This window comes from Nomascus leucogenys, chromosome 4 (assembly GCF_006542625.1).
Source record: "Nomascus leucogenys isolate Asia chromosome 4, Asia_NLE_v1, whole genome shotgun sequence".
Lineage (NCBI taxonomy): Eukaryota > Metazoa > Chordata > Mammalia > Primates > Hylobatidae > Nomascus > Nomascus leucogenys.
Window position 1 is genome coordinate 117,757,613 of NC_044384.1, and position 17,492 is coordinate 117,775,104.

General features: G+C 36.8%; 1 protein-coding gene across 29 annotated transcripts in view; it reads left to right on the forward strand.

The window, feature by feature from the left end:
• CLASP2 (cytoplasmic linker associated protein 2) overlaps positions 1 to 17,492 on the forward strand; it is a 222,561-nt gene that overhangs the window by 23,030 nt on the left and 182,039 nt on the right. For all 29 annotated transcript variants that reach the window (XM_030812195.1, XM_003256835.4, XM_030812207.1 and 26 more), the window contains exons 2-6: positions 328 to 406; positions 7,269 to 7,372; positions 8,837 to 8,928; positions 10,048 to 10,123; positions 12,723 to 12,820. In XM_030812195.1, coding sequence (XP_030668055.1) covers positions 328 to 406; positions 7,269 to 7,372; positions 8,837 to 8,928; positions 10,048 to 10,123; positions 12,723 to 12,820 — 449 coding nt within the window. The remainder of the gene's footprint in view (positions 1 to 327; positions 407 to 7,268; positions 7,373 to 8,836; positions 8,929 to 10,047; positions 10,124 to 12,722; positions 12,821 to 17,492) is intronic.

Below are 17,492 nucleotides of genomic sequence, written 5' to 3' on the forward strand. Positions count from 1 at the left end.
TGTTAGAATTTATGCCTGTCATTAAGTGATGCATGACTGTAGAGTCGTTAAATTCCTGTGTAACCTTCGTCTAATTTACCAGTTAGCATTGTGCCAAATATGCTTTATCGCTATCTTCCTGTTTACACATTATTATTGTTGTTTTTATTGTTGAATCATTTGAGAGTAGGGTGTTTAACCTCATGACTGTTTACCCTTGAATACTTAAATCTCATTTTTTAAAAATGTAATATATTTATGAAGATCTTTTATATGTCAAAAATTAAATACTGATATTAAAGTATGCATCAGTAATTTATATTCATTAAAATCCCTTTTTATCTGTAGGTATCATTAATGGGATTGGAAATTTTAAGTGCCTTTGTGGACAAATTATCAACACGCTTTAAATCCTATGTAGCAATGGGTAAGTTAACTTTGTTTATTTACAATTCTAAATAAGATTTAACATGATGACTTTTTTCCTTAGTTTTTATTTAGCAGAAATAGTTCTCTGTAAATTAAAAAAGTGTAATTTCTGTAATCCCAGCACTTTGGGAGGCCGAGGCAGGCGGATCACCAAAGGTCAGAAGTTTGAGACCAGTCTGGCCAACATGGCAAAACCATGTCTCTACTAAAAAGGTGGAGTGTGCCTGTAATCCCAGCTACTTGGGAGGCTGAGGCAGGAGAATCTCTTGAACCCAGGAGGTGGAGGTTGCAATGAGCTGAGATCATGCCACTGCACTCCAGCCTGGGTGACAGAGCAAGACTCTGTCTCAAAAAAAAAAAAAAAAAAAAAAAAGTAATTTTATGTAACCCAGAGATCTACTGCTTAGCATTTCAGTTTACCCAGAGACAAGGTTTTAAACTTACTTAAATCACCTTTGAGGTGAAAAAAAAGAAAATTGTTTTTACTGGATCTTTTACTATTTTGTGAAATGCCAAAATTTGTAATATAACTTACAGTGCCATGTTTCAGACTATTTGTGGGGAAGGATCAGTTTCTTCATTGCCAGCATGTTGCAGACCAATATTTTATAAAATACAATAAAAATGAATTATAGCAAAATTAAATGAAAAAAAAAAACAAGGCCCAATTTTTTATCATTAGATGCAACAAACAAAATTTCTTTGGTCAAATTGCTTCAAAAACATTTTCTAAGTACTCTAAATTTCCTTATCATAGACAGTCTGTAGATTGATCCTAGGCTGTAGATCATACTTTGAATAGCACTTACTTACAGTGTGTTTGTAGTACAGTGCATATGGTAGGATAATGCTCTTCTTTGTATAGTTATTAGGATTACAAAGTTGGCTCTGACTTATTTTCTAAACCTGAATGACCTTCATGTACCTTTAGAGTATGTTATAAGTGGATTTGATCCTATTATATAGCAGCATTATATAGCATATAGAAGGGTAGCCTCAGATATTAGTGATTTTCTTTGCTTTTTTCTTTTGTATTTTAAAATAGAGGTGGGGTGTTGTTATGTTGCCCATGCTGGTCTTGAATTCCTGGGCTCAAGCAGTCCTCTCACCTCAGCCTCCCAAAGTGTTAGCATTATAGGCATGAACCACCATGCCTGGCCAGTGATTTTCTTTTGTGGATTAAGTTAATGCCTCCTAATATCAGTATATCATCACACTTATTTTTTGATATGTTTGGTTAACTTTTTTCTTCATGTTTGGTATGCTACCTACCATTCTGTCAGTTTTTTCTTTTATTTTCTAGTTACCTTTTCAACAGAAGCATCTGATGGGGTTTCCTATCTTTATTACTTAGTTTTAATCAACACCAGGTTCCACTTCATCCTTCGTGTTAATATTTTCTGAAAAGATTTTTTTTTTTAAGCTGTTAGTCTCCCCTTACAACTCTATAGTAGGCCCAGGGACTCACTGGCCCACACCTGTAATCCCAACACTTTAGGAGGCTAAGGTAGGAGGATTGCTTGAGGCCAGGAGTTTGAGACCAGCCTGGGCAATAGAGTGAGACCATGTTTCTACCAAAAAAAAAAAATTAGCAGGCTTAGTGGTGTGTGCCTGTAGTCCTAGCTACTCTGAAGGCTGAGATGGGAGGTTGGGCCCAGGATTTCAAGGTTACAGTGAACTAAGATTGCACACCAAGCCCTGGGCAACAGAGTAAACCTCTGCCTCTTAAAAAAAAAAAAAAAAAAACTATAATAGATATTGAAAACTGCTTTACAAGTATTTTACTTGTTTATGTTTTCTTTCTTTCTTTCTCTCACTGTCTCTGTCTGTCTCTTTATTTTCTTTCCTTCCTTTTTTTTTCTTTTTTGAGATGGGATCTTGCTCTGTCACCCAGGCTGGAGTGCAGTGGTATGATCGTGGCTCACTGCAGCCTCAGCCTCCTCAACACTCAAGCGATCCTCCCACCTCAGCCTCCTGAGTAGCTGGGACCACAGGTGTGAACCACCATGCCCAGCCTGTATTTTCTTAAAATATTTTGAATCAGTGTTTAAAATAGAGAAGTTTTATATGAAAATTCGTATTTCTGGCTTGTCTCAAGAAATTGCCTAATATAGTGACCCTGATCAGAAGTTGCTTTGTAGTTTTTCTCCTGTGTCTAGGTGATGATCTTTCCAATTTGTAAAACCTCCTCCACCCCCAAAATCCTCTTGTCTCTTCGTAACTGAGAAGGTTAGGTATAATATGGTAAGGTTGGAATACTGCACTTCTTAAACTGGCTCAATTTCAGCATTTCCTGTGTTTCCTTGGCCATAAACATTTGTGTTTGTGACTCTTGCCCTGTAGTAGCTCCCTGTTATTAATTGCTACAGAGAAAATTTAGACTTAAGAATAGTTCTAGGTATTATGTATCTCACTTATTTTTCAGACACCAGGAGTACCACATGGGGTTTTATGTACTAACTACACTCATATTGAGGCAATGGGAATATTGGAACCAGAATTCTAGTTTGACTCCCAACACTGTCCTGCTTTCAGAACTTAATTCTCTTAAGCTGTCTTTTACCATATATTTTCCTTCTCCATCTCAGTAGACTTTTTCTTTGTAATCTTTAGCAAGTACTTTGTCTCCACTCTAAGCTAATCAGAAACTTGCTCACTCTAGGCCTAGCTGAACTTGTTTATGCATCTGCTGTGCCCTTATTTCTTTTTGAAATCTTCCCTCTTCTCCATAGTCCTTTCTTTCCCTTCTAAAAATGTACCTCAGATTTGAGAATCTCAGGAATTTTCAGGTTAACCTCACCCCACATTGAATTTTTCTTTACTCTGTGATTCTTATACAGTTAAATACTTAATAAATTATATTAACTTGCTTTTGTTGGTTAGTGTTTTTCATTTGTATTTGTGCAACTAGATGGCACATGTTCGCACACTCTTATGTATGTATAGTTTTTCCTTTTAATCTCCTTTCTGTTATCCGTATGCATTTACTGTCAGTCAGTATTGTTTTTCACTTTGAATCATAAGTGCTCATCATTGTCCTTAATGAAACTTGAACTTGTTATTACTTTAGGGTAATATACAGTATGGTATAATAGGAAAACTTTATTACAGCTTTGCTATCAATTAATTGAATGCCTACTTTTTACCCATTTTTGCCTACTTACCTTTTACCCTTTTACTACTTTACACACATGAAAGATTATTCTCACTTCATTTCTAATTTGTAGAACAACTCTGCAAGATAGGCAGCCTACCTGTATGCTCTTAGAGAGGTATGGAACTGGACTAAGAGTCCCAGAGTTAGCTTTTTGGTTTATCTCTGTTATAGAACTTAGCCATATCACTTTAGGAGTCTTTCTGTAAAAGGAAGGAGTTGAATTATGTCCGGAAGGTTTTTTGATAATCTAACCGTAGATATATATAACTTGATTTGAGAGATAATGTTTAGTTTTGGTGCACTCGGGTTATTAGTTATCGTTACAGGTATTTTTAATATTCGTTTACATTAAAAGTGAGAAGTGTTTTAGGAAAATTGAGATTCATTTTTGGTTTTAGATACAGTTCCAAGAAGAGTATAAGCTCTATTAATGTAATTCTTAAATATATAATCTATATACATAGTATTAATAATAGAAAATATTTTAGTTTCCTTTTGTGACCACATATATTGTGGAAAAATACAATTTTCAAACAAAAAATATACAATTTACATTTAATATTGATCACCAGCCCTGGTTTTATAACTGATTCAGTAAAGGATCTCGTATCTTACAAATTTTGTAAACTGTTTTAAAATTTTAAACAATTTTAACCCAAAATGTTATTGTAGAAGGAATACAAGAATAGTTAGGCTACCCGGTTATCGCTTTTGTAGAATGGTTTGCATCTTGTACAATGCTAAAAGAAAAACAATACTAAGAGTTACGTTTCAGACTCCTTCCATTTGTCATTGTCCAAATTCCAGTCTGTGATAGATTGATTCATTTGTTTAACACATTCATATGGAGAGCCTACTGAGTGAAAAATTCTGTTCTGGATACCTAATAAATATTTGTTGAATATTCATCATATTAAATGATAATTCAATGATCATGGGCTTGGCACAGGTGCTTTTTCCTTGTTTTACTTCATCCTGTCACTAGTCATGTGAGGTATAGTTCTGTCATCCTTCCGTATTTTACAGACAAGGAAACTTTGAAGTTCAGAGAATTTTCTGTTTTGTAATTAATAACTGGTAAAGTTAGGAATACGATCTTGTTCTATTTGACTTCAAGGTAGTATGTGTTAAAAAGCGATCCAGTGCAAAAACAGTATGAATTTCTTGTTTAAATTATTAGCTGTAATAATTTTATGTAATGTGAAGTTTTTTGTTTTTGTTTATGTTTCGTAAAATGGTTTTTAATATTGAAGTGAGCCCCTGTTTGGGCCAACATTTGAATTTTCTTATTGGAGTTAAATTTCACCTCTCAGGAATGAAGTGTCTTTTCTTTTTCCATTATTGTTATATGGTGGTTAACATATACACACACACCCAAACACCTCAAATTATAAGTAAATGGAGATGGTTATGACTTTGATCTCATATTGTATAGATATTTATTTATTTATTATTTTTTGAGACAGGGTCTTACTCTGTTGCCCAGATTGGAGTACAGTGGTGTGATCTCAGCTTACTGCAGCCTCTGCCTCCTGGGCTCAAGCCATCCTCCCACCTCAGCCTCCCAAGTAGCTGGGCTACAGACACGCACCACCACTCTCGGCTAATTTTTATAGTTTTAGTGGAGACAGGATTTTGTCATGTTGGCCAGGCTGATCTCAAACTCCTGGCCTCAAGTGATCCACTTGCCTTGGCCTCCCAAAGTGCTGGGATTACAGGTGTGAGCCACTGCACCGGCCAGTATAAATTATTTAAAACCTGGTTTCACTACTTGTTGTTTGCATGACCTTGGATAAGTTATTTAATCCTGCTGTGCCTTCTCTATCAAATGGGCCTACTGTATTTCATAGGACTGTTGCAAGGATTAAATGAGATAATTCAGTGGTTAGTGCATAATAATACCTAACATTTGTTAAGTGTTTACTATTGTCTTCCGCCTTTCAGAAGCTATCAGAACCAGAAGCCCATAATGGCCAACCTTACAGATGTTGATAAATTCTTCTAGTGTTAACAGTACATCCAAGATGTATGAGAAGAATTTATATTGTTCCTATTGATGAACATTGCCTCATAATTAGACTTACGATTTTTATGTTGAGGACATTGTTTTCTTACACAGTCATTTCTGTGATTAAGCTTAAGGTTTTTGGATGTTATCTTTCCATTTGGCATGTTGCCTTCTCTAGTCGTTTTTTTCCCAAAAAGAATGTAATTTCTTTTTTCTTTAACTCTTGTTCATTACTATATCAGTTTTGGTTATTACATTATAGATAATAGATTGGCTTCAAATTATATACACATTTAATTATATGTGTCTATAAATAAACCAGGGAAATATTTTTCTTGATCTCATTTCTTTCTCCTTCCTTTGTTTAAACTAGACTTAGTCCTCTGTTGATTCAGAGAAAGAAAAACTATGTAGTAGTCCCCCATTATCTTCAGGGGCTGTGTTCCAAGACCCCTCAGTGGATTCCTGAAGCCTCCGATAGTCCAAACCAGTCCATGACCTGTTAGGAACTGGGCTGCACAGCAGGAGGTGAGTGGCCAGCAAGTGAGCATTACCACCTGAGCTCTGCCTCCTGTCAGATCAGCCGCAGCATTAGATTCTCATAAGAGCACAAACCCTATTGTGAACTGTGCATATTGAGGGATCTAGATTGTGCACTCTTTATGATGCCTGATCCCAAAACCATCCTCCCCGCCCCCTGCCACTGTGGAAAAATTGTCTTCCACAAAACCAATCCCTCATGCCAAAAAGATTGGGGACTGCGACCATACATGCGATGTGTTTTTGATCTGATAACCGAAACAGCTACTAAGTGACTAATAGGCAGGTAATGTAAACAGTGCGGGTATGTTGGACAAAGGAAGGATTCACATCCCATACCGAATGGAGCGGGACAGTCCAAGAATTCATCATGCTACTCAGAATGGTAGACAATTTAAAACTTATGAGTTGTTTATTTCTAAAGTTCTCCATATAATATTTTCAGACCACAGTTGGCCATGGGTAACTAAAACCACAGAAAGTAAAGTTGTGGATAAGGGGGGACTACTGTATAGCTGTAATATCAAAAGAGAAACAAAGCAAATTTCCTTGCTTTTGAACATGCAGAATGATGATAGTGATAGTGATAGTAGGTGGCATGTTACAGAAAGTGCTTACTCTGTGCCCTTTACTCTTTGAGTTGTTTATGTGTATTATTTTTTAATTTTCAATAATCCTCTGAGATGAGTACTGCTACCCACATTTATGGCTGAGGAAATAGACAAAAGGTGTCTAAAAAATAGACATTAGGTCACACACCTAATATGACCACACTAAATGGTAGTGGTAATTTAAGGGATTACAGGAAGATAATTTTGACTATGAGATATTTTTGCCCTATGAACTGACTTTAGAACCTGTTCTCTTTGAATTCTACTTCCTCCTTGTCCCCTCATTTATACATTTCTCTCAGAAAAATAATATTTAGTTTTGCTGTTTTTTGAACATTATTATAAGGAGATGTCATGCTGCATGTATTCTTGTGAAACTTCTCAGTTATTTTTTGTTGGATTTATGTGTAAAGAACTTAAACAATTTCTTTACCTCACAACTCTTCATTTATGGAAACAATTGCTATTTGTAATTTTGAAAAATATAGTTTTTAATGGAGATAAGTTATAAGTAATTACTCTTTTACTCCGTCCTCTTCTTTAGTTATTGTAGCTTTAATAGACAGAATGGGAGATGCCAAAGACAAGGTTCGAGATGAAGCTCAGACTCTGATATTGAAGTTAATGGATCAAGTAGCACCACCTATGGTAAGCCTACATTTTAAAATTCAGATTTTGCTATGGTAATCACAGAAAATCATTAAAGCCACAGCAAGCATGAACGCTGAAATTTTAAACAATGATTTGTTGCTAATACTGTTAAGAAGTCGATATTTAAGATACAGTGTCAATGTTTGACTTTCTGGTTTTTTGCTTCTGATTCTTATTTTGTACTCTTTAATGCTTTTTTTTTAAAAGCTAACTAATAGATTTCAGTGATTTGACAGTATACAGATTATATTATACTTTAAGATTTTTTGGTTTCTCTTTTTTGTAAATTATAAAATGTTTATTGAGAAAGCGTATTTTGAGAACACTGAATGCTATATCGTTCATTTCTGCAACTCCTACAGAGACCAGAAGAAAATTTTTTCACAGGTGGTTACTATGTTTTCCCAAATATTTTATATTTCAGAACTAATTTTTTTTTTTAAATATTGTGGTGGGTATCCTTCCACTCTTGTTTGTTCATTTACATTTTAGGTTGTTTTGGCTTTCTGTGATTACAAACAGTACCATAAGGGGCATCCCTTGTCCTTCTATCTTTGAACATAAATATAAGTATTTATATAGAATAGCGTTCCTGAGGTAGTATTGGTGAGTCAGGTTACTCACATTTAAGACTTTTTTTTTTTTTTTTTTTTGTAATTTCTTAAGCCACCTTTTTGAAAGTTTGGTAGGGAGAGAGAAATATATTAATAGAACTGAATACAGACTCCAGAAAGAATACTGAGTACAGAAAGAGGAGGGCTGTGTATGTTGTATATTTGAATTTAGTAAAGGGTAAAGGTAGTGTTTCCAAATGTGGAGAAAGGATTGGTTGGTACAGTTGGCTTTACGTTTGTAAAAATAAAGTTGGATTTCTTGTTATGCCCAAAATAATTGGTTTAGATTATTTGTATAGGTTTATCTATGCTTTTTCTAACAGAAAAGCGTGGTAGGTAGCTATAAAATGAATTGCCCAAATACGTCTCTGAATTTGGATCCAGCATTAAAAGGAAAAAAGTCTGAATTATAAAATGTCCAAAAAAAAAAGCCTGTTCCATGTGAGTCTATAGTAGTTGCTAGGCAATGTTGGACCATTTAAATACTTACTGGACTGCTGGACTTATAATGGCAGCATTGTTATTGAAGGTTTCTTAATTATAGAAGAAATCCTGTGTCCTTGGAAATTCTAAGGTTTTCAGTTGTTGGACATGGTTCTTTCGAGAAAAATCAAAATCTAAAGTGAAATATATAAAAGTACTAAAATGTGATTAAGGTAATTAAAATGGGTGAGAGCAATTGTGTAATTTGGCTTAGAAAAACTTGTAAGTAGTAGAGAAATGAACAACAGTCTGATGAAAACATTCAGTTACCAATAAGGTTGGTAGTAAGATTGGGAAGAAATAAAAGATTATAACATGAATAATTTAGTTTTTTGTTATATGTTTTTACTTTTCTTTCAAATAGTACATTTGGGAGCAGTTGGCTTCTGGTTTTAAACACAAGAATTTTCGATCTCGAGAAGGCGTGTGTCTGTGTCTTATTGAAACCTTAAACATGTAAGTTTTATGATTACTGAAAATAACTGTCTTGTTTTTTATTTCTCTAAAAAACCTCAGTTCACAAAGTCAAGGAAAGCTATGGTAATAACACATTTAAAATTGTTATTAAAGCATATAACTTTTTATTTGATACCTTTACTGTTCATTTTTTGTGTATATTATCTTTCACGTTCTTGATTTTTCAGTTATGTCAGTAATAATTGTGTCTCTTTTTTTCTTTAGTATGTTAATAGTAGCCACCCAAAACAGGTGGTCATGGAACTGATATGCTGATAACTTAGTATCTATTTCTGTTCTGGATTGAATTTGGAATTGCTTTTAATTCAATGATATTTCACATATTATAGTCGTTTCCCATCCCCACCCTCCCCCTAGAGCAGTGTGAGTGGGTACCAGAATCAAACACCAAGCAAAACTTTCCCAGGTAACTAGACAGTGAGGCTGGTAGCTGTGTGTAGAGTTCTGGCTGCCATAGTTGCCACAGAACTATGACTCTGATCTGAAAAAATGCTAGGACTTTTGTTCTTGCTCTGGATTATTTTTTTAGGTTCTATGCAATGTCATAGGTCATATGTAGTAGCTTTCAACTTTTCCTATAGTGCTACTTCCTTTTCTTAACTATATTTTCACTTATTTTCTTTTATTACTTTATAGTCCTTTCTGCCCTCTAGAGCATATAAGTGTACTCAGTCTGCACAGCTCTTTGTGCTGGGTTTTGGCTCTCCTGCCATGAGCATAAAGATTTTTGAATTTGCTTATTTCATTGGAATGCACTTATTTGAGACCAGTCTAAAAAAATCCCAATTTTAAAAGTGAAAACGCTGATTTTCTTAAGTTATTCATAGGTTGCTAGGTTTAAGAGTGCCATTGTTGAACATTTTAATCTGTTGGATTATGTGATGTCTTCACTGTCAGTTGTAATTATTCAAGTTTGCGTACTTCACATTGCTTAGAATTATTTTTTGCTTATGTCTCGTATCCTTCATGTTTTAATGATGTGTGCCCATCCTCTCCACTATATTTGTTATATTGCTACAGACAAGAAGGTATAGGGATATTTTGTTTACTGTTTATTAAAAACAAATTTTCTTTATTTTTTTCTCAAATTATATTTAGTTTTGGGGCTCAGCCACTAGTCATCAGCAAGTTGGTACCACATTTGTGTATCCTGTTTGGAGATTCCAACAGTCAGGTAAAATTTTATTTACATTCAAGCATTGACTGATTTTTTGGCTACCATTTCTTTTCTAGTCCTCTCATTCTGTTTTTAAAAAAGGAGAGAGGGTGGAGGGGGATGCTGAAATCAAGATGTTACCTCATTTAAAAAAAATCCATCAAAGTTAGTTTTTAAAAACATTATATTCATGAAAGTTGCTTATGTTTGTCAGTTGTTCGGCTAGTAGTAAGGACAAATGGGACTTAATGGTTAGTTCTTGAGTGTGAGCGACTGAGTAACAAAGAGCTTAGATTCCCTGCTGCAGTCTACCTGTATGTTAATTGTGGGGACAGATTGTCAGCTTCCTTTGGTTATTGCAGAAATTGGCTGCATAACATTTTGCACTTGTAAGAACCCTACTTAACAGAGAGGATTTATATCAGTGGTATATCAGTTGTTAGAAACGTTTTTATCTGAGCTGTCTATACCAGCGGTCCCCAACCTTTTTGGCACCAGGGACTGGTTTTGTGGAAAACAGTTTTTCCACGGGCGGGGTAGGGATGGTTTTGGGCTGAAACTGTTCTACCTCAGATCATCAGGTATTAGTTAGATTCTTATAAGGAGTATGCGACCTATATCCCCTCGCATGCACAGTTCACAATAGGGTTTGTACTCCTATGAGTATCTAATGCTGCCACCGATCTGACAGGAGGTAGAATTCAGGAGGTAAAGCTTACTTCCCTGCCGCTCACCTCCTGTTGTGGTCCTTGAACAAGCTACGAACCCATATGAGTCCATGGCCTGGGGCTTGGGGACCCTGGTGTATACTATAGGTATAATACAGGGATGTGTTCTGGTTCATGTCCCTCATGGTCAACTTGAATCTTGACTGTAACCTTTTTGGCTCAGCTTGGCCATTTGGAGTGACCTCGGGAAAGATTTTCCCTTCTTTTAGATCTTACCTGCTCCTCAAGAGGTTTGTAGAGAATTCTACTGTCTCTTCAGTTGCTATTTCACAATGAGCTGTGCAAGGGAACTAGAGCTACCTTTCAAATTCCTGTATTCAGACCACATTCTTTTTTTTTTCCTTTTATTGTAGCAAATACAATATAAAATTTACCATTCTACCCATTTTTAAGTGCAAGTTCAGTGGCATTATGTACATTCACATTGTTTTGCAACACCCATCACCACCATCTAGCTCCAGAACTTCTTCATCTTCCCAGACTGAAACCCTGTACCCATGAAACAGCAACTCCCCAGTCCCTGGCAGCCCCCCCGTCACACCCCCGGCGCCGCCTTCCCCTCCCCAGCTCCTGGCAACCACTATTCTCCTTTCTGTCTTTGTGAATTTGACTGTTCTGTGTACCTCATAGAAGTAGAGTGATAGAATATTTGTCCTTTTGTGTCTGGCTTGTTTATTTAGCATAATGTCTTCAAGGTCCATCTTGTAGCATGTATCAGAATTTCCTTCCCTTCTTTTTTAGGCTGAATAATATTCCATTGTGTGTATGTAGCACATTTTGTTTATCCATTTATCTGTGGATGGACATTTGGGTTGTTTCCACATTTGGCTATTGTGAATAATGCTGCTGTGAATATTAGTATAAAAAGTATCTTGAGTTCAGGCCACATTCTTGAAATGCAGTTTTAATACAGGAAAATACATTAACCATGATCATAATTTGTATTAATATAATTATTGGCAGTTGTTTACATAATCTTACTACAGATAGGTGTTTTTTTTTTTTGTTTTTTTTTTTTTGAGACAGAGTTTTGCTCTTGTTGCCCAAGCTGGAGTGCAATGGCGTGATCCTGGCTCACTGCAACTTCCACCTCCCTGGTTCAAGCGATTCTCTTGCCTCGGCCTCTCAAGTAGCTGGGATTACGGGCATGTGCCACCACGCTGGGCTAATTTTTCGTATTTTTAGTAGAAATGGGGTTTCACCATGTTAGCCAGGCTGGTCTCGAACTCCTGACCTCAGGTGATCCGCCAGCCTTGGTCTCCCAAAGTGCTGGGATTACAGGTGTGAGCCACCGTGCCGGGCCTACAAATAGATTTTTTTTTTAATTATTATTATTTTTTATTTATTTATTTATTTTGAGATGGAGTCTTGCTCTGTCGCCCAGGCTGGAGGGCAGTGGCACGATCTTGGCTCACTGCAACCTCCACCTCCCTGGTTCAAGCAATTCCCCTGCCTCAGCCTCCTGAGTAGCTGGGATTACAGGCGCATGCCACCATGCCCAGCTAATTTTTTTGTATTTTTAGTAGAGGCGGGGTTTCACCATGTTGGCCAGACTGGTCTCAAACTCCTAACGTCAGGCAATCCACCCTCCTTGGCCTCCCAAAGTGCTGGGATTATAGGCATGAGCCACCGCACCTGGCCACAAATAGATTTTTTAAAAGCTTAATAAGTAACTTTTATTGACAAGTTTCTCAAATTTCTGTAAAATCATCTTTTAGAAGTATCTTGGCAGGCCCTCTTGTTTTTTTACTGATGACAAGCCATATATGCAGGGGCATTAAAACCCACTTAGAGCTTCAAGTTGGTCTGTTAGTGTAATGTTACCTTGAGATGAAGTATTTTATTGTATCATATATAAGTTTCTTAAAAAGTTCTGAATTCTTTGACAGGTGAGAGATGCTGCAATATTGGCTGTAGTGGAGATTTATAGACATGTGGGAGAAAAAGTGAGGATGGATCTTTATAAGAGAGGAATTCCCCCTGCTAGGTAAGTCTTGCTAAATTTGGTTCTTTTTTTTTTTTACCACTAGTTGTAAAAGTTTTCATTTTATTTGTTTATTTCAATTTATTTTTTATTTATTTATTTATTTATTTTTTGAAATGGAGTCTCGCTCTTGTTGCCCAGGCTGGAGTGCAATGGCGCGATCTCGGCTCTCCGCAGCCTCTGACTCCTGGGTTCAAGTGATTCTTCTGCCTCAGCCTCTCGAGTAGCTGGGATTACAGGCGCATGCCACCATGCCCGGCTAATTTTTTGTATTTTTAGTAGAGATGGGGTTTTTCCATGTTGGTCAGGCCGGTCTCAAACTCTCAACCTCAGGTGATCCACCCACCTCAGCCTCCCCAAGTGCTGGGATTACAGGCATGAGTCACTGCACCCGGCCTATTTTATTTTTTTTTTTGAGACAGAGTCTTGCTCAGGCTGGAGTGCAATAGCGCAATCTTGGCTCACTGCAACCTCTGCATCCTGGGCTCAAGTGATTCTCCCATCTCAGCCTCCCGAGTAGCTGGGACTACAGGCACACGCCACCACACCTGGCTGATTTTTGCATTTTTAGTTGAGACGCTTTCATCATGTTGACCAGGTTGGTCTCCAACTCCTGACCTCAAGTGATCTGCCCACCTCAGCTCCCTACAGTGCTGGGATTAGGCGAGAGCCACTGTACCCAGCCTGTGTATTTAAATAGGTTCAAATTTTTAAAATTTTTTTTGTTTTGTTTGTTTTTGAGACGAGGTTTGGCTCTGTTGCCTAGGCTGCAGTGCAGTGGTATGATCTTGGCTCTCTGCAACTTCCACCTCCCGGGCTGAAGCCATCCTCTCACCTCAGCCTCCCAAGTAGCTGGGACAACAGACATGTGCCACCACGCTTGGCTACTTTTTGTATTTTTCGTAGAGATAGGGTTTCACCATGTTGCCCAGGCTGGTCTTGAACTTCTGAGCTCAAGCAGTCCTCCCGCCTCAGTCTCCCTGGGATTATGGGCGTGAACCACTGCAGTCAGCTGAAATGTTTTAAAATTCAAAAGATACAAAAGGATATATATGTTATCACCATTTAAAAAGTTCTTAAGATCCTGTAATATTTTTTGTCATTGTTTCATTATATATTCATTTGTTATTATTTAGTATGTAATTATGTACCATTAACAAGTAATCATCCTTTGATACCAGGTGGTAATAGTCATTATTTGGGAGATGCTCGAGCAAGGATTTACTAAAAATATTGATTGATTCATCAAGTAAATCCTTTAAAAGTACGTACTGTTGAAAGGTACCATATGATTTATTGGGTAACAGAAACTTATGAGAATCAGTTTTTTAAAAGCTTAATAAGTAACCAGTTGCAGTGTTCTTACAATTGTAAAATGTTATGCAGCCAATTTCAGCAATAACCAAAGGAAGCTGACAATCTGTCCCCACAGTTAACATACAGGTAGACTGTAGCAGGGAATCTAAGCTCTTTGTTACTCAGTCTCTCACCCTCAAGAACTAACCATTAAGTCCCATCTATCCTTACTTCTAGCCAAACAACTGACTTTTTTTTTTTTAAATTAGTCACTACTCTTAAAACCTGTTCAAATAAAAAGGAAATCAAGAATATGTGAGTAGTGTGGCATTAGATCACTAAAGAACCTGCTGGTAATCTTCTAGTGTATCAGAAAATATTTTTCAATGGCTTTTTTTCTTTACTGCTTGTCAGTTTATATACTTTTATTAAGGATATTTGTATTAAAGTATTTCTTTTTCTTCATAATGAAAATTTAAGGGCATTCACTAAAGGAATTTTTTAAAACTTTATTAGGGTATTTAGCATTTCAGACAAATACTCAAGTAGATGGAATAAAATAATGAACCTTCATTTACCTATTACTTGGTTTGAACAATTATCAGTGTGTATCCAGTTTTTTGTGTTATACCCTAGACTGCTTACCCTTGTGCTGTATTATGTTGAAGCAAGTCCAAGTTATAACATTTCACTTGTAAATATTTCAATATATTTTTAAAAGAAAAAAATTTTCGTCAGTCACAACAATGCCATCATCACACTCTATAAAGTTTTTTTTCATATAATTCTATAATATCAAATATGTAGTTAGGGTTCAAATTTCCAGTTGTTTCATAAATATCATAAGTGTGTGTCTTAATCTGTTTTGTGTTGCTGTAAAGGAATATCTGAAGCTAGGTAATTTATAAAAAAAAGATGTTTATTTGGCTCATGATTCAGGGGCTATACAAGAAGCTTCCTGCCAGCATTTGCTAGGCTTCTGGTGAGGGCCTCTCACTGCTTCTATTCACAGTGGAAAGCGATGAGGAGGTGGTGTTTGCAGAGATCACCTGGCCAGAGAGGAAACTAGAGAACAAGAGTCAGGCTCTTTTTACCAACCAGCTCTCCTAGGAACTAACCTAGGGAGAACTCATTCACTCTTCCCTGCCCCAGGGAGGACAGGACATTAATCTGTTCATGAAGGATCCACACCCATGACCCAAACACCTCCCATTAGGTCTCACCTCCAACATTGGAGATCAGATTTCAGCTTGAAGCTTGGAGGGATCAAATTCAAACCATAGTAGTATGTATGTGCTTTTAACAGTTTGTTGAATCAGGGTCCAAATAAAGTCTATATGTTATGTTTCGTTAAGTCTTTTAAAACCTTTATGTACTCCAACACTCTTTTATCCTTGTGTTTTATTTGTTGAATAAGCTGACAGTTTATTCTGTGAAGTTTCCCAAACCATTCTGGAGTTTGCCTATTCTTTTCCTGTGGTATAGTTTAACATGTTATTTTCTCTTCATATCCTGAAATTGTGTAGTTAAATCTAGAGATTTCAACAGATATTTGGTGGGGGGATGTCAGGAAGAGCAAGGCTGCTTTATAGGTGGTGATGTGTTCTGGTATGATGTGTCTCATTATATTTGGTTGTCTCTCTTAGCAGCAGTTGTTTGCCAGTACCAATTATTTGCTGGTAATAAGATTGTCTCAGAAATAAGCTTTTTGTTGACTTGATAATCTATTCATTTTCTACTTCCAGAGCTAACAAGAATTCCATTTGAGTAAATTCTACATCATTTTATGGATGAAAGAAAGAAGTGATGTTAACATATGTATTTGTGTGTGTGTGTGTGTGTGTGTGTGTATGTATACATTATGTCTTTTCTAAATTTATATTGAAATTACTTTATTTTTTTTTATTTTATTTATTTATTTTTTTGAGATGGAATCTCGCTCTGTCACCCAGGCTGGAGTGCAGTGGTGTGATCTCGGCCCACTGCAACCTCTGCCTCCCGGGTTCAAGCAATTCTCCTGCCTCAGCCTCCTGAGTAGCTGGGATTACAGGCACATGCCACCACGCCCAGCTAATTTTTGTACGGGGTTTCACCATGTTGGTCAGGCTGGTCTCAAACTCCTGACCTCGTGATCCGCCTGCCTCGGCCTCCCAAAGTGCTGGGATTACAGGCGTGAGCCACTGCACCTAGCTTTATTATTCTTAAATAGATTTTAATTTAATTTTTTCGAGACAAGCTCTTACTCCTGCCCAGGCTGGAATGCAGTGGTGTGACCACGGTTCACTGCAGCCTCAACCTCTTGGCACCAAGCAATCCTCCCACTTCAGCCTGCTGAGTAGCTGGGACTACAGATGCACACCACAACACCTGGCTAATTTTTAAAATTTTTTTGTAGAGACAGGGTCTCCCTGTGTTGTCCAGGCTGGGCTTTAACTTCTGGGCTCAAGCAATTCTCCTGCCTCAGCCTCCCAAAGTTCTGGGATTATAGGCATGAACCACTATGCCTGGCTAGACTTTATTTTTAGAGCACTTTTAGGTTCACAGTAAAATTAAGTGAAGGTACAGAGATTTCCAGTATACTCTGTCCCTATACATGCCTAGCCTCTCCCATTATCAATATTCCTCGACAGAGTGGTACATTTGTTATAATTGATGAACCTACATTGACATATCATTATCACCCAAAGATTATAGTTTGCACTAGGGGTGACCCTTGGTGTTGTATATTTTATGGGTTTGGATGGATGTATAATGACGCGTCCACTATTGTAGTATCATACAGAATAGTTTTACTGCCTTGAAAATCCGTAATGTTTCACCTGTTTATCCCTCCCTTATCTAACCCTTGGCAACATTCATCTTTTTACTGTCTCCATATAGTTACATTCATACAGTATGTAGCTTTTTCAAATTGGCTTCTTTCACTTAATAATACATATTTTAAGTTTTCTCCATGACTTTTCATGGCTTGATAGCTCATTTCTTTTTAGGGTTGAAAACTTTTCCATTATCTGGAAGTACCACAGTTTTTCCATTCTACTGTGGGACATCTAATTTGCTTCCAAGTTTTGGCAATTACGAACAAAACTGCTAAAAATGTGAGTTTGCAGGCTTTGTGTGGACATACATTTTTGTCTCCTTTGGGTAAATACCAAAGAATGCAATCACTGTGATGCATGGTAAGAGTATGTTTAATTTTGTAAGAAGTTGCCAGACTGTCTTCCAAAGTGCTTGTACCATTTTGTATTCCCACTAGCAGTGAAGGAGAGTTCCTATTGCTTCACATTCTCGCCAGGATTTGATCTTGTCAGTGTTTTGGGTTTTGGCCATTTTAACAGGTATTTAGTGGTATCATGTTTTAATTTTGCATTTCCCTGAT